At 40.7% G+C, this 21,531-nt stretch overlaps 4 protein-coding genes and 1 long non-coding RNA gene across 5 annotated transcripts in view; 3 read left to right on the top strand and 2 right to left on the bottom strand.

The window, feature by feature from the left end:
* The first annotated feature begins 1,221 nt into the window (after positions 1 to 1,221).
* On the top strand, positions 1,222 to 5,974 carry LOC148725608 (monocarboxylate transporter 14-like). Its single transcript, XM_088731518.1, has 4 exons — positions 1,222 to 1,604; positions 3,746 to 4,005; positions 4,840 to 5,421; positions 5,925 to 5,974. The coding sequence occupies exons 2-4, from the start codon at positions 3,756 to 3,758 to the stop codon at positions 5,972 to 5,974; spliced, it is 882 nt and encodes a 293-aa protein (XP_088587644.1). The 5' UTR covers positions 1,222 to 1,604; positions 3,746 to 3,755.
* Positions 5,975 to 6,181: 207 nt separating this feature from the next.
* On the top strand, positions 6,182 to 7,162 carry LOC148725607 (monocarboxylate transporter 10-like). The gene is made up of 2 exons (XM_088731806.1): positions 6,182 to 6,545; positions 6,825 to 7,162. The coding sequence occupies exons 1-2, from the start codon at positions 6,221 to 6,223 to the stop codon at positions 6,962 to 6,964; spliced, it is 465 nt and encodes a 154-aa protein (XP_088587932.1). The 5' UTR covers positions 6,182 to 6,220; the 3' UTR covers positions 6,965 to 7,162.
* Positions 7,163 to 7,519: 357 nt separating this feature from the next.
* Positions 7,520 to 11,960, bottom strand: LOC148725606 (uncharacterized). Its single transcript, XM_088731671.1, has 3 exons — positions 10,387 to 11,960; positions 9,083 to 9,171; positions 7,520 to 8,478 (listed from the first exon to the last, which is right to left on the bottom strand). Exons 1-3 carry the CDS (start codon positions 10,777 to 10,779, stop codon positions 8,466 to 8,468), a joined length of 495 nt encoding a protein of 164 aa, XP_088587797.1. The 5' UTR covers positions 10,780 to 11,960; the 3' UTR covers positions 7,520 to 8,465.
* A 6,990-nt stretch (positions 11,961 to 18,950) lies between these two features.
* On the bottom strand, positions 18,951 to 20,522 carry LOC148725605 (uncharacterized). Its single transcript, XR_015990511.1, has 2 exons — positions 20,172 to 20,522; positions 18,951 to 19,875 (listed from the first exon to the last, which is right to left on the bottom strand). It is a non-coding gene; the product is annotated as an uncharacterized LOC148725605 (long non-coding RNA).
* Positions 20,523 to 20,575: 53 nt separating this feature from the next.
* The window catches only part of LOC111342049 (uncharacterized), a 19,526-nt gene continuing 18,570 nt past the window's right edge, over positions 20,576 to 21,531 (top strand). Inside the window, exon 1 of the mRNA XM_088729973.1 lies at positions 20,576 to 20,657. Coding sequence (XP_088586099.1) covers positions 20,599 to 20,657 — 59 coding nt within the window. The 5' untranslated portion in view covers positions 20,576 to 20,598. The remainder of the gene's footprint in view (positions 20,658 to 21,531) is intronic.

The raw sequence follows: 21,531 nt of genomic DNA, 5'->3' as shown, positions 1-21,531 counted from the left end.
GCTAAATTATTATTTATTATTATTATTTATTATTCGCCCTATCTTTGTCTTCAAAACTTCTTGTGTGAGATAGTGATTCTTTTCAAATGAACTCCCCTTTGTTTATTATCCAAAAATCTCTCAAGGGTAGTACAAGACAGGACAAGCCCATTTTAATTATAACATAACCAAAGTAAAGCGTGCGCTCTGATTGGTCAATTTAGCGTCCCCCATTTGCCCATGGGTGTACGCTGCTGACGTGAGCAAATGCAAAGACTATTTTTCCGCGCGCGCTTGTTTTTTCTGGTCACGTAAGATTTGTTGAATAAAAGGGAACTCTTTAGCTACAATGTATCAATGTTATGTTATAAAACAAATGGTAAACACCACAGCGTACACTATTGAGTTATGGATGCACTTGGGAGGTTTGCTAAGCACTCAAGAAGCTAGAGTCGCTCTCGGCTATCGCCAAGAGCGACTCTTACGCTTCTTTCGTGCTTAGCAACCTCCCGCGTGCATCCATAACTCAATAGTGTACGCTGTGGTGTTTACCATTTGTTAATTGTCAAAAGTTTACCCCGTCTCTTATCTTAATCGGCCATCATTGGCAGATGTCGAATATTTAGGAAAAGTGATACCTCAGTTAAGCAATAGATCTCTCTTTTATCGGCGTAAAAACGCACGCGGAATGTTGGGAAAGCACGAAAAAAGTATGTAGATCACGTGTAAATCATGAGTCGGAGTTCGATAGACCGATAAAAAGTGCGGTCTACTACTTTTGTACAAAAAGCAGTATGTTTCAACAATCAGTGGGTTTACCAATGCAATAAACGATAGGTTTTTTAACCGACAGGGTGCTCGTAGAATTTCAGTTATTAGGGAGTTTTAGATCCACTTTGTTTTCGAATACGTGACTACAAACCGCCAGCGGTCACTCTCGACGTTTTTGGTCCACGGTTGAACTTCGGGCAAGGCAGTTTCAGCTAGATGAGAATAAGTCTTTTCTGTTTTAACCTATCCGTTTGGGACGCTAGAATACCAAACTTTTAGCCTCATTTTGTGTTTGAAAAGTTGGACCTCCATCCTGTGTGGAATTCAAGATGGCGGCACACGTGTTGATTTTTCTCATGAGAAGGCTGACTTCGATCTAATAAAAGGCTGAACATTTCGAAACTTCTCATTTCTAACATCAAACTGCCAACCACGGTTTGACGTTTGTGGTTAATACACAAAACGCAGATCTAAAAATCTTTATTTTGTAATTCGCATCAGACTCACACAAATAACTTTAGTCATGACTGAACTTAAGTGGTCATGTCTTAGTACAATGTGAGAAGCAACGTACACATTTCCTGAGAATTATGGATTTTCTTCGGAAAAAACATTTTGCATTGACAACGTGACCCTGGAAAAGCATGTATTGTTCGATATGAAAATAACTCACGCCTAATTACTCAACCATAGATACATGTTGAATCTATAACAGAATTGTTGAAACACACGGCATAAGTACCAAACCATTGATTCGATTAGCTCAGTGAAGCGATTGACTTTGCCAGAGTCTGGAGAAACATACACGGGGTACCTCTAAATTCAGAAACGGCCGGTTTCAAGAATCCACAAAGGTTAGTTGACCAATGTATGAAATAATAAATCGATAGTCCTCGACGACTACACTCGCATCCCGTGACTATGAGTTTTCGTACATAGCGCAATAATCTGTGTAGGGAAACTGCAATCGCAAATATTCGCGATCCGTCTAAAAAAACTTATATTCGTATCAGAGTCTAAATAACCGTATCAAATGAGGCAGCAACTAAAAACTTTTCCGTTATTTTTACATAAGCATCCTGTTAATCGCCTTCAGTACCATAATGTCACGTGACAAGACAGGTACTGAACGAAATGAAACTTCAAACCAAAAGTACGAACGCATCTACAAATCAAAGCGTTCTAAAAGACAAATCCATTAAAAGAAAATGAAAAGAACGAACTTACCGACGAAAATTCAAACTTCGGCAAAGCAAAATTGTGAAAAAGGTGGCTGAGCAACTGACGTACCTTGGATTCCGTGGAAACGGTGGACCAAGGTAAGTAGGGACATTAGGGACCTTAAGAAACCCCGACGGCGACGCCAACGAAGACTTCGATTAAAAAATGAATTTCTACTCTTAGCTAGAATTTCAAAAATGGCTACAGGAGCTTACTCTCATACAGCGCCACAGCTCAGCTTCAGCATGACGTGTAAAGTAGCCGTTGAGTTGCAAATGGAAATTAAAATAATTTGCCGTCGCGGTTTCGGTTCGCAGACGATGCAAATTTTGGCGATTTCACGTTGTTGGACGGCCAAGAAATGTACAAAGTTTCAAAACGCACGTTCTGCCAATTAGATCTCTTGTTTTTCCACGTCCTCGTTGCCGTCGCCGTCGTGGTTTTTCTTAAGGTCCCTAGTATCTAAGTATCTGTGAACCTTCCCCTCCCAGACCACACTGACAGGCGCATGAACAACAGTCAACTGATAACAGGTGAGGTGTTAAAGTTGAAGTAGGGAGGAGTAAGTGCACATTTGCTCAGGTAGTGATATCGATCCGAAATGATGGCGTCAGCTATGCACTCACGTTTTTGCCTTAGGGTACTGAGTCACGTTATGAGGCGGTATCTACGTAGGTCAAGCAAAACGAACAGAAGGGGGCGATAAAAAGACAAGGCCGCCACCACACGTGTTTCATTATTTCACCACGCGCGATTAACTGTTTCAATCCCAGAGTATGAAAGGAAAGTATCCCAATCCCAAAGTGGTCCAATAAGTAAAGACAATCTGGCATGAATCATTTGCATTTGTTGCGGTTCATCTCGCCGGATCAAATCATAGGTTCCCAAATAACTTCGATGTCTAATTCCTACCCTCCTAAACTTTGGAGTAAGTTTTAAGAATGAATGGTCAGTAGTTCAAATTCTGATGTATTGGCTATTCCATGGTGTAAGTGCGCATTCAGTCCGCCATCTTTAATAAGACGCATGCTCTCCCCAGACTCCTGAGGCCTTGCCAACGCCACGAAGTATGTGATCCACGCATTTAATATTCGTTCTTACGCTTCGCAAATCCACGAGGTGAAATGACGTAAAAATCGAAGTAAAAAGCAAAACTTCCTCATCCGTGACATGAAGACCTACCTCCACTGCGAGCCAAACTTCCCATTGACAAGAAGTATAGACAAGTATTGACAAGCAAACCCTTGACAGGAAACAACTTCCCTCACTGAATGGTTACCTAAATTTCACAATAAATAATAACTAAAACAGCTGAAAAAAGAAAAAAACAGCGAATCATAAATGAATAAACAGGAAAAAATTAAGTGCAATATTAAATCAGAAAAATGATTAATCTAGTAAAAAATAAATTACAAGAATGTATTGGTATCCTGGCACGAATCGTCTGTAATTGGGCACGAAACGACTGGGTACGAAAAGGCCGTGGGTACGAAACGACTGGAAAACATCACTCTGGCTTTGATGAACTTCTTCAGTTCAAATCAATCCGGTTCTTTTTAGTCTGTTAAGTGTTGAGAATTGAGATCTTTGGTTAAAAATACTCATTTCATATCGTGTTTTTATTGTCTTGAGAGCAAAAGGGATAACAAAAAAAACTGCGTTGTAGACTTTTTGGGTAAATAGGTAGACACTCATCTATCAAAGCACATGTTGTGTCTTTCTCGCACGAGTTACAATAACAGCCTTATGCAGGATTTTATTTTCTTACTCATAGTCTCGCGTGGATGGAAGGACAAGGAGAGTACGGCCTGCCAACACCAATTATAAAGACCACAGCACATCAGCAAGGTTCCAAAGATTTCAGGCGGATTTCGCGATTCCTGAAGGACTGTAAGAAGCCTGACGGCCCGTATGCTTACTTTGTATGTTTCTGTGGGTTTCTGAGCATTTTGATTGCCGGTGGCTGTTCGTATTCCTACGGTCTATTATTCCCAGTGCTACTGCACGAATTCAAAGAAGGAAAAGCCAAGACAGGTAGGAAATAACGTCGACGTGTCGGTTAACATTCCCTTTCTGGGATGCGTGATTCGTTCTGGTAAATTGTACAAGAAATTTCATGTCTATGCATCTAATATAAAGACGAGGTATACTACCAGATATATACCCTGACTTAAACATGATATTTGATCGTGGTTTAGGCCGGTAAATAATAGCAGGCCAAGGCTGTGGATGACACCTTCCATCATAATTTGCATATAGGTTTCTCGTGAGCATTTTTATGACGATTTGGGATCAATATCAGTATCTCAGCAACTGCACACCTACCCCTCCCCTAACCCAATAACAGTCAACTGATAACAAGTCAGGGTTTCTGTTGGGTTAGGGGAAGGGTGGGTTTTTAGTTGTTCGGATACTACAACTGTGCACTTACCCCTCCCCTAACCCAATAACAGTCAACTGATAATAAGTTAGGGTTTGTGTTGGGTTAGGGGAGGGGTAGGTGTGCAATTGCTCAGATACTACAAATGCGCACCTACCCCTCCCCTAACCCAATGACAGTCAATTGATGACAAGTTAAGGGTGACAATGGGTTAGGGGAGGGGTAGGTGTGCAGTTGCTCAGATACTACTGGATGAATTTCCAGGAATAATTTCAAATGAGCAAGGCTCTACTGCTTTTGAATTTTGAATGAGTACTGCCGAATCAATTACAACATTTGAGTTCTCATGAGATGAACGGCCTGTTGCTCAACTTTCTATTGAAAAAAAATCTCAGCGTAGGTTTCTGTCATGAGCTAAGAGAGGAAAATCCACCATCTGATACCGAGCTACCCAATACTATTTTATATTCTTTCTTCTCTTCCAACAGCTTGGGTTGGCTCTCTGTCATATGCATGCGGCAGTCTGTTTGGACCAGTTGTAGGACTTCTATGTGATCGATTCAATCACCGTACAGTTGGTATTGTCGGGGGTATTATCTCCACCGTGGCCCTCCTTGCTACTTCGCAAGCCCCAAATCTGACCGTGATGTACTTCACGTTTGGCGTTGGGCTTGGCTTTGGGAGTTGCTGCACCTACTTTGTTGTGCTAACTATCGTGCCTACCTTCTTTATCAAGAAGTGCTCTTTGGCAACAGGGCTCGTTCTCATGGGGTGCGGAGGGGGATTAATTGTAATGAGCCCCATCATTCAGGCCTTGATGTCAGTGAGCTCCTGGAGAGTCACATTTATTGCCATGGCAGGGATGTCCTTCGCAACTTGCACATTGTCTTGTTCATTTAGCTTGAACATAGTAGAAAACGACCAAGAGAGTACTGACCAAGTCAAGAAGCCATCAAAGTTGTGGTCGACTCTTGATTTTTCATACTTGAAAAATAAGCAATACATTGTCCACTTGATAGGAAGTACCGCGTGCTTCTGCAGTCTTACTGTCCCTTTAGTTCACATGGTAGGTAAGTTGTTGTGAATTAATGAAGCGTGTTACTCGCATTCTCTCCAGAAAATTTTGAGAAACATACTTTGCTCTTGCGTTGCACCTTTTCAGTATAAAATGAGTACCACTTAACCCATAGGAAACCTTGTCGAAATGCTTGAAGGGATAGGAAAGGAGGGACAGCAAGCTTGCTTTCGTGGGATATAGCAATAGTCTCTACTTTACTATAGCTTGACGTTTCAGTGTTATCGCAACGCCGTTACTTATTCGTGTCATGCTATTTCTGTTTGGTGCTGCCTGGTATTAACTCATTCAAATTTATCAGGACTCCTTGCTCTCTTAGAATAATCATCATCCTCCGGATAACAGCGTCAAGGTTACGTGGAAACGCCGGGTTATTTTACAGAAAAATTTGACTTTAAAATATATCTGCATAACTTTGTCTTTAAAATCTGTTTGAATTTTTATCACTATTTACGAAGAAGTATAAAAGCGAGTCTTTTCATCTTGTTTGTTAAACAGGATTCTTGTTAAATTGTAGCGAGAGTAGGTTACTACTTGAGCACGAATGAAAAAGGTGGTGCCCACAAAGGGGGTTCGGCTTTTTACCCTCTTTTAAGTTTGTAGAAAAAGCAGGAGAGAAAGGAAGAACCATTGGGTGCTCACTATAAACCAATCCCCAACACTTAAGCTCATCAGATAATTAGGTGCTCCTGTAAAGCAATTCCCATCAGTTATGCTAGTTAGCTGAGATAACTTTTGCTCTCTTGCAGGCAGAATACTGCCACGAACGTGGCCTTGACGCAAACCGCGCATCTATGATGTACTTTTGGAATGGCATAGTGACAGTTGCTACGAGAGCCTTCACAAGTCACGTGTTTGACAAGGATAGATCGTATCCAAGGCTAATTATGCAAGTGGCCGTGTTCGTTCCTGGAGTAACTGCAGCTTTAACCACCTTAACGAAGTCGTACAACCAATTGTTGGCCTGTTTAGTCGCCTACGCTGTTGCCGACGGAGCTATAGTCTCTTCAATGAACATCTTCACGATGGCAACACTCTCCCCAAAACAACGGTCTCAAGGATTTGGATTCTTCCACTTCTGTTTAGCGATTGCATTAGCAGTAGGTCCCCCCTTTGGAGGTGAGTGGATTTCAGTTCAGTTGGTGACTGAGTACATATCCCTGCCTGCATATGTTCAAGCAAATTTGTTATCCCTTTCTTTGGAATTGTAAGAAGTTAGAGTTTTTATTCGAGCTGAATGGTGTGCTTATTTTAACAAGTTAATACATTCTTTCTACGGAGTTCAGACTCTAGCCTCTTTCTTTCGTAAATTGATTTTTTATCAGCATCTTGAAACATACCGCCCAAACCTATTCAAAGTAGTTCCTTTCATCAATTTCCTTTATCCTTTTTCCCCAGGTTTCCTGGCCGACGTATCCGGATCATATTCCCTGACGTTCTACATAGCGGGAACGTTTCACACATTGGCTGGTTGTATTTTTTTCTTGTCATATTGCATTACAAGTCCTCAAATCGCCCCAGAGGACCCCATACCCTGAGATATTTATTGTGAAAATTGTTTTTAAGATTTTCTATTTCAAACAAATGCTCAATAAAAATTCTTATAAAAAATTGATAAATGAAGTGCACACATGGTCCAGTTGGCCAATCAGAGAGTGATGGTCGACGCAGGCCCTTCTTACTATCTACGCTTCGGCACTAGCTCTTCGCCCGCGGGAAATTGCGAGGCCTTGAGCAACGCGAGTCGGTGAGAGGTCTGCCAGGGGGTCTGGCACTGGTAATGATAATCAGTACCAGACCCCGGCAAACCTCCCCCCAATTCGTCTCCAATCTTTCCGGGAGCGGAGAAACGCGCGTCTTTCAGCGCTAATAAAAGGGACCAGCTCGCGCGGTAAACTTCATCGTCTCGTTACAACTCTAAAACTTGTTTGGGAGGCCTCAGGCTCGGCCTCAGGAGGTGTCCCCTTAACCAATCAAGGAGGTTCTCGCACGCACCGAACCACGCCCTAGCCAGACGGTTTGATCCTAGTAAGTTTGTCTGCATGTAACTCCTCACACACTAAGATGAAGGGGAAATAACACCTAGAAAAACGTACATTAAAACTGCGCGCTATCATTTATTGAAAATTTTTCATTGGTACAGCTTTTTAATTTGTCATTTGCTTTGATCAGAATTGGAACGAGTGAAAAAAACTACATCACTTAGCTATAAAAAGAGATGTGGAAATATCATCATCGAACAAAGAAATTTAGTGAATATCTTTGTGCCCTTGTAGATAACAGATGTACAATGTACCACAGTATATAACCCGCTCGTACAAAGCCATTTTGTAAGTTCTCAAATAATTGCTTGAAACATTCCCCTTTGGTCCTTTGGGGGGCTTTTCCTCATGCGAAGCATAGAAATAAAAAAATGATTTCTGAGCGCTTACGCATTTTACTCTCCTGTATTTCACACTGAAACTGATTTTTCTTCTGGAGTTTAATCTTATAACTCCCACAAGTAATTAACAAGTAACTTTTCCGTCTAATCTCTATACATTATTCAACAAACAGGTAACGAGAATACTCAACCTTATCAGTTAGAAGTGGTCCGCTATCCTGATATAACATCAAATTCTCGAAACTAATTTGCAAGGAAATGTGAAGCAAGCAGAGGGGAGAATTGACGATCAAATCCTGGGAGGTAAAGGATTAAAAGGTTTTATCTACTGCTTCTGATACAATTGCCTTTAATCCCCAAGTTGTTGCACCTTCTATTTAAAATTACAAATCAGTTCAAGTTTATTGGCTTCGATATTTATCCCGAATTCTCTCGATGTCACCACAATGATTTGAAGACGAACTCAACGAAAGTCATCAACCAACGTAAAAATGCCAATGAAACATCAGACCATAAGCTTTCCCTTAAACAAAAAAACTAGGACCTCTGACATCATGCATCATCATAAGTATCAATATCCGTACAAGGCAACATACTAGAAGTTTCTCTTTCAAAAAGCTGCCCGCGCCTCTATTACTTCTTCATTGATTTTCGTATTATTGCCAACCTCTGTAAGATAAAAAAAAAGTTGCGGACAAATATCTCAGAAACAAAGTAAAAACAGATCCAATCAATGATACTTTCAAACGAAAGTGGTCCCGTATTAAGGAACTCTGCCACACGAAATGCATCTAAGCCCAAGTCAGATTGTAAAACTGAGAGAGACTGGGGCGGAAAGGAAACTGAGATAAACAGTAGCCAATACATAGAAAATGTTGTTGTTTATCGTGGTTTCAAAGTATTTAAATCAACGTTTAATCATTTGTCTCGCGATATAAGTGTCAGGCTAATCAATTGTGTATTGATCGCACGATTAATTAGCCCAACTTTTTTGCCAAAGGAAACCCGCAAGAGTCTAGGACACCTTTTGGGCGAGCCCCTGCAGTCACTAATTAATGGATAATAGCTGTAAGTAATAAATTCTTAGAAAGGAAAAAAAACAAAACAAAAGCAAAAAAAAAAAAAAAAAAAAAAAAGGACAAAACAAAAAAGGCAAAAACAAAACAAAAAAAAGTAAAAGCGCTATGCTAGACACCTAATCAAAATCTTTTTAAACAAGACTAGGTTGGCACTGTTTTGTAGCGAGAATTCGGAACAATTGTTTTGCACTGACCTGTTTGTGAGCTTCTGTAGTGGCCTGTTTCTTGAACGATCGAAGTTCATCACTGCCAAATCCAGGAATCCACATGTTCCAACACCTTTCTGTAAAATATGCACAGAGCAACCAAAACAGAAATATTAATAAAACAGACTATGCATACTATTTTCTCTGCCGCGTTGATCATGCTCATTTTAATTTACTAAGCCGTAGTTCAAATATGATATATGCTGGATTTAAGGGGGGCAACTCTTTTCTACTGTGTTGGTCATAATAGGACTTCTCTCTCTCCTTTCTCTTTTGAAAGTGTTGCTGAATTGCTTGTGATCGTGGGGGTTTAAGCAAATCAACCATTGTTGGTTGGGAAGTTTTTAATCTTCTACCCATGAGTAGCTGTGCAGGTGATAGGTTTATACCTAAAACTTAAACTTAGGAAATATTGATTTCTTGTTATTTTGTTACGTTCAAGTCTGAATAGTGACCCGTTGAAATAAAGTACGTTGAACGGCTGTCACGCAAGAGGTTATGTATTTGATACATTCCTGGCCAAGTTGAAAGATTGGCTTTGACCTCGTGACAGCCGTCCAAAGTACTTTATTTCAACGGGTCACTATTCAGACTTGAACGTAACAAAATAACAAGAAATTAATATTTCCTAAGAGATAAAAGGACCATCTGCTAGAACACAAAATTTAAAAGCGGGATTGCATCGCGTTGTAGTGTACGAAGTTGCCAAAGTTGTATCATTTTTCATTGCTTTGCGGGGAGGACAACGGCCATTCAGGCGGATCTCGAACTTTTCGCTTTTTCGGAGAAAAAAAGGCGCATAGAACTTTTTGATATAATTTTCGAAAAAGGTGCATTAAAAGGGTCCTTTTGAAAAAATAAAACGAATTACAAAATTTTGCAACTGTCGGCGGATTCTCGATATTACACAGTTAATTTACGGTCGGTAAACAGACTGGTCATCAGGCAAGAATAAATTTTAAATTTCTTTGACCGGGAATCGGGAGAATAAATTTTAATGTTTAACTGGCTCTTACTCAGGTTCCACTCGGTTCGTCGGAAAAACAGAATAGAAATAGAGTCTATTCTGTTTCGCCAGTTTCTATTGTGTTTCGCCAATTTCTATTGTGTTTCGCCAATTTCTATTCTTTTTCGCCAATTTCTATTCTGTTTCGCCAATTTCTATTCTGTTTCACCAATTTCTATTCTGAAAAGAATTTGATAAAAAGCAATAGCATACAGGTTTTTTAGAACAGAATTTGAAACAGGATATTGGCGGAGATGACCCCTCATAAGTATACAGTATCACTTACCATGCGTGACATTCCCTTGTAAATTTCAAGGCTCTGGATCATAACAATTGCCATATTTAAAGTGTTCAGGCCAATGCTATGGCTTGCTGGGCCTGTCTGAAGTTCTAATGCTTTTATAAGACGGTCATACAGAACATGCATCCTGAGCGCCAGGCGCAGTACAAGCTTATTTCGCTTGGAGTTGTTGACATTGGCTTCAACGTCAATGGCAGCTCCTTGAGAATTAGCCAAATGATCTTGTGGCTTTGCAAACTTAAAAAATGCCTCCCGTGCAGTGGCAGTAAGGGTGTACTTTATTGGGGGGTTGTTGTTGTGTTCAGCATAGGTTTGCTCCAGCACTCCATCTAAAGACTGGATTGGAAAATCCTCCAATTCTCCACTATGTTGAGCCATAGCTTCCAAGTCTTTCTCTTCTTTCTCTGGTAGAAAAAAAGAACTCGTTCTGCAAAACCATTCTCTGCAGACAGAATCTTTGGCCAAAGGTTTGGAGGAAATGTTTGGGAGTGGCGAATGCTAGAAGTGAAGCTCTTGCCGAGGGTATCCCTGTGCGTTTGCCTTTGTTCCCCTTCGGCACGCATCAGCAGTCTCCGTCGAAACATTTGCACAAGCGTTCCAGCGTCAGGTTGGCTTGGGGAGACTTAGAAAAACTTGTAATTTTCGTCAAAAATGAATGTGCCTCGTCGATGCGGAGGACGGGGACTGCGTCTCCTGACACAAAATGGTTGAACAGGCCGTTGGAAGACGCGTCATCCATCACAATGCTTTTTTCGATTTTTGGTTCTAAATGTTCTACGATTGGATCGATGCATCCTAAGTGGCACGCGGGTGTTTAACCAAAACCTGAAGGCGCGATTACAACCGTAAAAAGGTTCCCCTTTTCCTCATAAGTTGAAAATACCTGCAAGGTACTCTTTCCAAATAAGCGCGCTCGGCGATGTTAAAGCACTTAAAAGCAACATTTCTCGCGAGGTTCCGTGACTTGTAGCGACTTTTTCTAGCCATTCCTTCGCAGCCAACGGGACAATCTCTTTGAACGGTAGCACAATGTTCGCTAGTTTCAATTCCAAATTCTCAACATTGCGAATTTCGCTCTCGCCGTCCATGCTCTCAACTCAATTAAGAAGCCCGCCAAAGTTAGGAAATGAGCAGCAAAAGTATAATAAACATATATGAAGTACCGATCAAGGTACTGACCATTTAACACTGCTGGCTTAGAACAGAAAGATTATGGGAGGGATGACAGAGCTGAATAATGAAATGCTACGTCAGCGGGTATGCGGTCAACAACGCGGGCTCAAGTGTGCTAGGTCTAAAATTTAGCGAAAATAGCGGAAAATAACAAGGACTGACCTTTAAAACCGAGGAACTCTGTTTTCGTCGAAGGCACTTTCCTATTTCCAAAGGTTTAAAAGAGAAAATAAATTTTTGAAAATTTTTAGGGGGTGTACCAAATTTTTGGAGGTTGTTCTGTGAAACAAGAGCGGCAAGGAAAACTACGCCTCGAAGCAACCGGATAGCAAATCAACCATGCGAACGACTCAAAATCCGTGTTTCCGCGGCAAAACCTGGCGCATGCGTGTACGTTATTCAGCTCTGTCGGGAGGGATACTAGGGAGAACCACGAGAACCAGAAGAACCAAGGGAAACAGAAGAACCAGAAGAACCAGAAGAACCAGAAGAACCAAGAGAAACAGAAGAACCAAGAGAACCAGAAGAACCAAGAAAACCAGAAGAACTAAGAAAACCAAGAGAACCAGAAGAACCAAGAGAACCAGAAGAACCAGAAAAACCAAGAGAACCAGAAGAACCAAGAGAACCAAGAGAACCAGAAGAACCAAGAGAACCAGAAGAACCAGAAAAACCAAGAGAACCAGAAGAACCAAGAGAACCAAGAGAACCAGAAGAACCAGAAGAACCTGAAGAACCACAAGAACCAAGAAAACCAAGAGAACCAGTAGAACCAAGAGAACCAAGGGAACCAAGAGAACCAAGAGAACCAAGAGAACAAGAAGAACCAGAAGAACCAAGAGAACCAGAAGAACCAAGAGAACCAGAAGAACCACAAGAACCAAGAGAACCAGTAGAACCAAGAGAACCAAGGGAACCAAGAGAACCAAAAGAACCAAGAGAACAAGAAGAACCAGAAGAACCAAGAGAACCAGAAGAACCTGAAGAACCACAAGAACCAAGAAAACCAAGAGAACCAGTAGAACCAAGAGAACCAAGGGAACCAAGAGAACCAAGAGAACCAAGAGAACAAGAAGAACCAGAAGAACCAAGAGAACCAGAAGAACCAAGAGAACCAGAAGAACCACAAGAACCAAGAGAACCAAGAGAACCAGTAGAACCAAGAGAACCAAGGGAACCAAGAGAACCAAGAGAACCGAGAGAACAAGAAGAACCAGAAGAACCAAGAGAACCAGAAGAACCAAGAGAACCAGAAGAACCAAGAGAACCAAGAGAACCAGAAGAACCAAGAGAACCAAGTGAACCAAGAGAACCAGAAGAACCAAGAGAACCAGAAGAACCAAGTGAGCCAAGAGAACTAGAAAAACCAAGAGAACCAGAAGAACCAGAAGAACCAGAAGAACCAGAAGAACCACAAGAGGCATAAAAACCAAGAGAACAAGTAGAACCAAGAGAACCAAGGGAACCAAGAGAACCAAGAGAACAAAGAGAACCAGAAGAACAAAGAGAACCAGAAGAACCAAGAGAACCAGAAGAACCAAGAGAACCAGAGGAACCAAGACAACCAGAAGAACCAAGAGAACCAGAAAACCAAGAGAACCAGAAGAACTAAGAGAACCAGAAGAACCAGAAGAACCAAGAGAACCAAAAGAACCAAGAGAACCAAGAGAACCAAGAGAAACAAGAGAACCAGAAAAACCAAGAGAACCAGAAGAACCAAGAGAACCAAGAGAACCAGAAGAACCAGAAAAACCAAGAGAACCAGAAGAACCAGAAGAACCAGAAGAACCAGAAGAACCAGAAGAACCACAAGAACCACAAGAACCACAAGAACCACAAGAACCATAAGAACCAAGAGAACCAAGGGAACCAAGAGAACCAAGAGAACCAAGGGAACCAAGAGAACCAAGAGAACCAAGAAAACAAAGAGAACCAGAAGAACTAAGAGAACTAGAAGAACCAGAAGAACCAAGAGAACCAAAGGAACCAAGAGAACCAAGAGAAACAAGAGAACCAGAAAAACCAAGAGAACCAGAAGAACCAAGAGAACCAAGAGAACCAGAAGAACCAAGAGAACCAGAAGAACCGAGAGAACCAGTAGAACGAAGAGAACCAGAAGAACCAAGAGAACCAGAAGAGCCAAGAAAACCAAGAGAACCAAGAGAATCAGAAGAACCAAGAGAACCAAGAGATCCAAGAGAACTAAGTGAACCAGAAGAACCAAGAGAACCAAGAAAATCAGAAGAAACCAAAACCAAGAGAAACAAGAAAACCAAGAGAACCAAGAGAACTAAGAGAACCAAGAGAACCAAAAGAACCAAGAGATCCAGAAGAACCAACAGAAGCAGAAGAACCAGAAGAACCAAGAGAACCAAGAGAAACAAGAGAACCCAGAGAACCAAGAGAACCAAGAGAACTCAGAGAACCCAGAGAACCAAGAGAACCAGAAGAACCAAGTGAACCAAGAGAACCAGAAGAAGCAAGAGAACCAGAAGAAGCAAGAGAACCAGAAGAAGCAAGAGAACCAGAAGAACCAAGAGAACCAGAAGAACCAAGAGAACCAGAAGAACCAACAGAACCAGAAGAACCAGAAGAACCAAGAGAACCAAAAGAACCAAGAGAACCAAGAGAAACAAGAGAACCAGAAAAACCAAGAGAACCAGAAGAACCAAGAGAACCAAGAGAACCAGAAGAACCAGAAAAACCAAGAGAACCAGAAGAACCAAGAGAACCAGAAGAACCAGAAGAACCACAAGAACCACAAGAACCAAGAGAACCAAGAGAACCAGACAAACCAAGAGAACCAGAAGAACCAAGAGAGCCAGAAGAACCAAGAGAACCAGAAGAACTAAGAGAACCAGAAGAACCAGAAGAACCAAGAGAACCAAAAGAACCAAGAGAACCAAGAGAAACAAGAAAACCAGAAAAGCCAAGAGAACCAGAAGAACCAAGAGAACCAGAAGAACCGAGAGAACCAGAAGAACTAAGAGAACCAGAAGAACCAAGAGAACCAGAAGAACCAAGAAAACCAAGAGAACCAAGAGAATCAGAAGAACCAAGAGAACCAAGAGATCCAAGAGAACCAGAAGAACCAAGAGAACCAGAAGAACCAAGAGAACCAAGAAAATCAGAAGAAACCAAAACCAAGAGAAACAAGAAAACCAAGAGAACCAAGAGAACCAAAAGAACCAAGAGAACCAGAAGAAGCAAGAGAACCAGAAGAACCAACAGAACCAGAAGAACCAGAAGAACCAAGAGAACCAAGAGAAACAAGAGAACCCAGAGAACCAAGAGAACCAAGAGAACCAAGAGAACCAGAAGAACCAACAGAACCAGAAGAACCAGAAGAACCAAGACAACCAAGAGAACCCAGAGAACCAAGAGAACCAGAAGAACCAAGTGAACCAAAGAGAACCAGAAGAACCAGAAGAACCAGAAGAACCAAGAGAACCAGAAGAACCAAGAGAACCAAGAGAATCAGAAGAACCAGGAGAACCAAGAGAACCAAGAGAACCAAGAGAACCAAGAGAACCAGAAGAACCAAGAGAACCAAAAGAACCAAGAGAACCAGAAGAACCAACAGAACCAAGAGAACCAAGAGAACCAAGAGAACCAAAAGAACCAAGAGAACCAAAAGAACCAACAGAACCAGAAGAACCAGACCAGAACAACCAAGAGAACCAGAAGAACCAAGAGAACCAAGAGAACCAAGAGACCCAAGAGAACCAAGAGAACCAAGAGAACCAAGAGAACCAAGAGAACCAAGAGAACCAGAAGAACCAAGAGAACCAAAAGAACCAAGAGAACCAAGAGAACCAAGAGAACCAGAAGAACCAAGAGAACCAGAAGAACCAAAAGAACCAAGAGAACCAAGAGAACCAGAAGAACCAAGAGAACCAAGAGAACCAAGAGAACCAAAAGAACCAAGAGAACCAAGAGAACCAGAAGAACCAAGTGAACCAAGAGAACCAGAAGAACCAAGAGAACCAGAAGAGCCAAGAGAACCAGAAGAGCCAAGAGAACCAGAAGAGCCAAGAGAACCAAGACAACCAGAAGAACCAAGAGAACCAGAAGAACGAAGAGAACCAAAAGAACCAGACGAACCAAGAGAACCAAAAGAACCAAGAGAACTAGAAGAACCAAGTGAAGCAAGAGAACCAGAAGAACCAAGAGAACCAAAAGAACCAAGAGAACCAAGAGAACCAAGAGAACCAGAAGAACCAAGAGAACCAGAAGAACCAAAAGAACCAAGAGAACCAAGAGAACCAGAAGAACCAAGAGAACCAAGAGAACCAAGAGAACCAAAAGAACCAAGAGAACCAAGAGAACCAAGAGAACCAGAAGAACCAAGTGAACCAAGAGAACCAGAAGAACCAAGAGAACCAGAAGAGCCAAGAGAACCAGAAGAGCCAAGAGAACCAGAAGAGCCAAGAGAACCAGAAGAGCCAAGAGAACCAAGACAACCAGAAGAACCAAGAGAACCAGAAGAACGAAGAGAACCAAAAGAACCAGACGAACCAAGAGAACCAAAAGAACCAAGAGAACTAGAAGAACCAAGTGAACCAAGAGAACCAGAAGAACCAAGAGAACCAGAAGAACCAAGAGAACCAAGAGATCCAGAAGAACCAAGAGAACCAGAAGAACCAAGAGAACCAGAATAACGAGAAGTACCAGAAGAACCAAGAGAACCAAGAAAACAAGGATAGCCAAGAGAACTATGGGCACAACCTGAATAGAGTCTCGATGTTTATTAATTTACATTAAATTGTATACGATTTCCGTGACGTCAGTAGTGAGGTTCTTACTGGAGAAGAATTACGAGAACCAAGAGAACCATAAGAACCAGAATAGCCAAGAGAACTATACTAATATGATACTAATGCTTATTCAAACCTTTTGCAGAGAGCTGAATTACAGGTTTGTTACAATGAGATGTTTTAAGGTTGAGAACAGACGTCGGCATTTTCTCAGGCGCCCCTGGCAGCCTCTTCAGTCCATATCGATCTCACCTTCCCACCCATCCCACCCCAGGGCCGGCTGTTTCAAAAACGCCCGCCAGTGGAAATTTAGTTCGCGCACGTCAGATTTACATTTTCAATTTGAAACCGCTGAAAATGTACGCTGAACGGCTCAACAAGAAAGAACCCACTGATAACTAAGTCACAAAAAATATATGCGCAGAGTCCAAGGAAATAGCTAACTTATGCGCATGCATTTTTTTTTGCTTCTCTGGTTAATGTTCGCCTAGGAAATATTGCGTGTGCGGGATAGTTAACTATGCGACGGCTGAAAGGCACCTTGTTTTGACGCGAAATGATTTATGACCTCTTAGAGGTCTTCTTATTTTCAGGCAAGATTCTGATTGATTCGAATTTTTCTGTCAATAAAGAAACAACTCTGGCTTTATATCTCTCCTTTGCAGCAAGTTTCTGTACAAAGACGTTTTAATCCGAATTGTTTTGAGCAGTGTAATCCGCGATTACTTTTCACCACCGAAATAGTAAATATGGCGCCCATTTCCTCTTTGACCTCGAACAAATTCCCCTAAACAACGCCAATTTATCTTTTTGATACAATCATGCTCACCCATGGGTTAAGTAAAGAATACAAGATGTATGACAAACTGCTAAAATATCCACGGCCATCTATTACGTGCAGGAAAGTCGTACTACATGCGTGTGATCTCCTCCCCAAAAACTGTACGTCATCGATCTGTCACGGGAAGCTACGGAAATAGCACGGACAAGACGTTTCTTTTGGTGGAAATTTCGATCACGATCAGGGACAATAAACCTTTCAATTATATTTTTCTCTTTGATCTGGTGGATAAATCGTTCTTCTTGGCACGATTCACATGGTTTACTGCGAGTATTCCCTTCCTCTTCAAATGGAACGCGCTACTAGCAATAACACAAAATTGCAAATATTCCCGCTCCCTTGAAGAACTGATCGAGAGAGATAGACACCCCTTCCTGAAACAAGGTAAAAACCCAAAGGGTGTACCCTTCTGAAGCAAGAAGGTCGCAAAAAGGAATTTCGAAACATTTCTTTAGTCAATATTTAGTATTGCGTTGCTCACATCCAAGTTTAATTTAGGACTCGGTTCGGATATACATTTAGATGGCTACGTTTGGTCTCTCTGAACATCGACAATTATTACAAAAAATTTGCCGAATTTGTGGACAGCGATTGTAGAAGACAAAAGATAGGGGAACAGTTTTCTCTGCGCTGATAAGATAGAGATAATTTTACAGCCTTTGGTGTTTGTAAAGATGACCTTGACATGTACCCTCCCAAGTTCTGCCACAAGTGCTTCAAGTTGCTCTAAGAGGCACATGCCTTGCAATCAATGTGTGGCCTCCACACAAACGAACTTGAAACTATAAGATCTGTAGTTCCTTCAAAGATCATCAGAAACCTGGTAGGAAGAAGAAGAGTAAACCTGGAGTAAAACTCAGAGGACTCTGCTGGACCCAAGGAACAAGTAGAAATGGTGGAAGGGATGTCTAGTACTTTAAGCTTTCAACCACCCAGCCACATTCTCATTTCCTGAGGAGGTAAAGAATCTACCAAGTTATTGAAGATCAGAACCTCTTTACCAAAAACAGTTTTGTTACAATGAAATATATGAAGTTCATATATTTCATAATAATATTTCATATAGTTCATATACCAAAACAGTTTGTTGAAAACATCAAGCATGAGTAGATGTGCCCAATTTGCAAAGAGGTACGGTATCAATTAGTCCAGACAATGGCATTGTCTTTGCTATGTTCCATGCAAAAGATAGAGGGCCAATTTAAAGACAGCCTTAATGAAGTATAAAGAACAAGTAAACACCTTGAAAGAAACAACCTGGGGGTGAGTAACAAAAAATGTATTACACTTTTAATTTGTCTAGATGATGAGACTAGAAATAGCATAATTTTGACTAAATTGTTCTTACATTTTCCCTATTTCTAAGGTGAAAAGAAAGTGGTTTTCCTGTTTGGTGTCTGAATCCCTATGTAAGATTTTGGAACAGCTGGTGCCTCAGGTCTGATCTAGACAATAATTCATGCATACTAATAACTATATGATTGAGCAATCAACTAAAAGAACTTAAATGTAGCCTGTATTGTACATTACTATTTCTGTGAAACAGGTTTTCACCATTAGAATTGTATTTGCAGGCAAGTATTTATGTCATTGGTGGAAGATAAATCCCAAAATGATGCAAGTCTCTTGCCATAAACATGGACATACTGAACTCCCAACCCTTGAAAACATTCAAGAGGATTATGAAAAGTTTGTAGCAGATGGCTCTGTTACAAGTCAACAAAAGTTTTATCACAAAGTGATTCATGAGAAACTGCCAGACATTGAATTGGACAAAGTAAGATAAAAGAATTTATTTACAGGAGTTGCTGAATTTACAAAGTCTACATTCTAGTGTAAATATCATGCCAGCCTACTTTACACTACTACAGGAGGAGATAGACACACTCCTTAGAAATGCAAAGGAAGAGGTAATTTTTCTCAATTTGTGTTTTCCAGTATCACAGCTGTACAATCCTCCAATCCCATCACACATGATTCAAACCTATCTTAATTTTTTAGTGAAGGAAGCTATGATTCTGTGTTATAGTTTGATTTATAATATTACACTAGCACAAATCAATTTAACAACCCATCAAATTATAGCTACTGAACAGTACGTAAAGTAGTTCATATTTCAATAGTACTATCTCAACATTATAGGAAAAGCTTACAGATGAACAAATGGAATTGGCTGCCTTTGAGAAAGCCAATGGACCACTACCAATTCATTTGGATGAGATTCTTAAGAAAATGAATGTGGAGAGACAAGCTTAACATGGAAAATCATTCATTTGTAACCATGTACACACTTGCTGCAAGGTAACATAACTTCTACCCTCAAATAGCTCATTGATGACAAGACTGATAAGCTAGGTAAGTGAAAGAATAACTGCCTTTCATGGAAAACATGAATACAATAATAGGATCATGTCTCACTGTTCCCCCTTTTCTTGTGTTCTTGTTGTAGAGGAAGACATCACAAATTTCTTCAGTTCATTAGGGAAAAATTCCCAGACATGATGATCACAACAAAGCTATATATGCTAGAAGAACATGCGTGCCCTTTCCTTCGACAGTCACATGGGTCTTGGATACTATTGTGAACAAGGGATTGAAGGAAGACACTCCGAATTCAAAACCCAGTCTCAGCATTTTGACGATGTAAAGAAAAAGGACACGAGATTACGTCAAATCCAGAATTAGCAGGGAAAGCTCCCAAACCTAAAGAGAGAAATTTAAAACGAAGAGCGAATGAGTAAAACGCTTCCCTTTACAGTGGCAATGTATTGGTTTGTTGACTAAGAACGTTTACTATATACGTAGATCTAGCGTAATTTATTTGCTAAGTTCTCTATTGGACGAATAAAAGTGTGACCGCACTCTTTGGAACCAAAATTAGACTTTCTGCTCGAAATTCAGTACCTCTGAAATTCAAAATGGAGTCGCATAACGGCCGATCTTGACATATTAAAAGCGCCTTGAATGGACTTTAAAACAATTCGGATTAAAACACTTACCTCCGTCAGTTGTTTAGTAAGGTTTGACGTCTTCTCTTATGACTCTCGCTTTGCTGGAAAAAATTCGAGCCTTTTCCAAATCAAAATCAAAGTTTTCAGTCGATTTCATAGGGTGTGCTTGTTGGGCTCCACTATAGCAACGCGTTTTCGTCGAACACAGGCAAAATTTAACCGATTTTACCCAAATTTTCGACAGCAAGTGCCTCGTCCATCTGCATGAATCCGCCATGCTAAATTTCACTCGCATACATTACAAATACAGCAAGATTTCATTGGCTAAACTAGACCTTAGCCCGAGTGGTTGCCATGGACGCCAGATTTATGCAAATGAATAATTTGGTATTAACCAGAGAAGTAATAATTTTAAAACTCGATGTTTCTTGTAGAACGCATGCGCGAACTAACTTTCCACCGCGAAACAGCCGTGATGGGAGCCGAATGTAGTAAGTGTGGAGGACGGTCAACCATCGGAAATTACTGCAATAGGTTTGTGTGTTTGATTTCATGGAGGTTTTGTTTGTTATAAATTTGTTGCTCTTTCCGAACGGCATTTTGTTTTGCGAACGATCTAAGAAAACTGGGCAGCCTTGATTTACCAGCGCAACCAATATTTATCCCCTTAGGGACTATGGAATTCGAAATACAAAGGAATTGGATTTTCTTTGAGAATTGTTTCTCTATTAAGACTATTACATGATTCGAAACAGGAAAACTGGACGAAAAATATTTTCAAAGACTTACTTGACGTTGTATTTCAGTTGTGTGCGGCTCAATTTCGCTCTCTCCCGGAAATATTTCGCTCTCTCTCAACCTCTCTCTCCCGGAAATATTTCGTTTTGGAGGCCCCTAGGCGAATTTGAAATTCGATTATATCAACTAAGTTCCTATCAATAAAGATTTAGAAATGCAAAGACTAGCAAAAACTAACGATAAAAACCGACGTTTCGGTGTCATCATGACGCCATTGTCAAGGAGAAATAAAAATAAAGTTTGTGGCAAGGTTGTTTAATTAGCTCGTAACATATTTATGCTAATTTAGTGTTACACCTTGCCACAAACTTTATTTTTATTTCTCCTTGACAATGGCGTCATGATGACACGGAAACGTCGGTTTTTATCGTTAGTTTTTGCTAGTCTTTGCATCAACTAAGTTGAAATTATAAATTGGCCACGGTAAAGAGTGAAAAAGCTGACGTTTCGAGCGTTAACCGCTCGTCAGAGCGAATGAATTAAAATTCGTTTGGAACGAGTTTGTCCGTTTCAGTTCTCCTTTGCCGGGAAAAATTTGTTTTTTGTTTAAACTTACAACGAAATTTTTACTCTAAAATTAAAAGCAACTAGAAATGTTTCCTGTTCTTTG

Source organism: Stylophora pistillata, chromosome 8, assembly GCF_964205215.1.
Source record: "Stylophora pistillata chromosome 8, jaStyPist1.2, whole genome shotgun sequence".
In the NCBI taxonomy this organism is placed as follows: domain Eukaryota; kingdom Metazoa; phylum Cnidaria; class Anthozoa; order Scleractinia; family Pocilloporidae; genus Stylophora; species Stylophora pistillata.
The sequence above is the reverse complement of the archived record's forward strand: the minus strand, read 5'-3'. Positions and strand labels throughout refer to the sequence as shown.

Coding starts and splice junctions, on each gene's coding strand:
- LOC148725607 (XM_088731806.1), top strand. CDS start 6,221: ATGATGTACTTTTGGAATGGCATAGTGACAGTTGCTACGAGAGCCTTC. Junction 6,546..6,824: donor AGTAGGTCCCCCCTTTGGAG/GTGAGTGGATTT, acceptor CTTTTTCCCCAG/GTTTCCTGGCCGACGTATCC.
- LOC148725606 (XM_088731671.1), bottom strand. CDS start 10,779: ATGGCTCAACATAGTGGAGAATTGGAGGATTTTCCAATCCAGTCTTTA. Junction 9,172..10,386: donor ACAAGGGAATGTCACGCATG/GTAAGTGATACT, acceptor CATATTTTACAG/AAAGGTGTTGGAACATGTGG.
- LOC148725608 (XM_088731518.1), top strand. CDS start 3,756: ATGGAAGGACAAGGAGAGTACGGCCTGCCAACACCAATTATAAAGACC. Junction 4,006..4,839: donor AGAAGGAAAAGCCAAGACAG/GTAGGAAATAAC, acceptor CTCTTCCAACAG/CTTGGGTTGGCTCTCTGTCA. Junction 5,422..5,924: donor CCCTTTAGTTCACATGGTAG/GTAAGTTGTTGT, acceptor TTTGTTAAACAG/GATTCTTGTTAAATTGTAGC.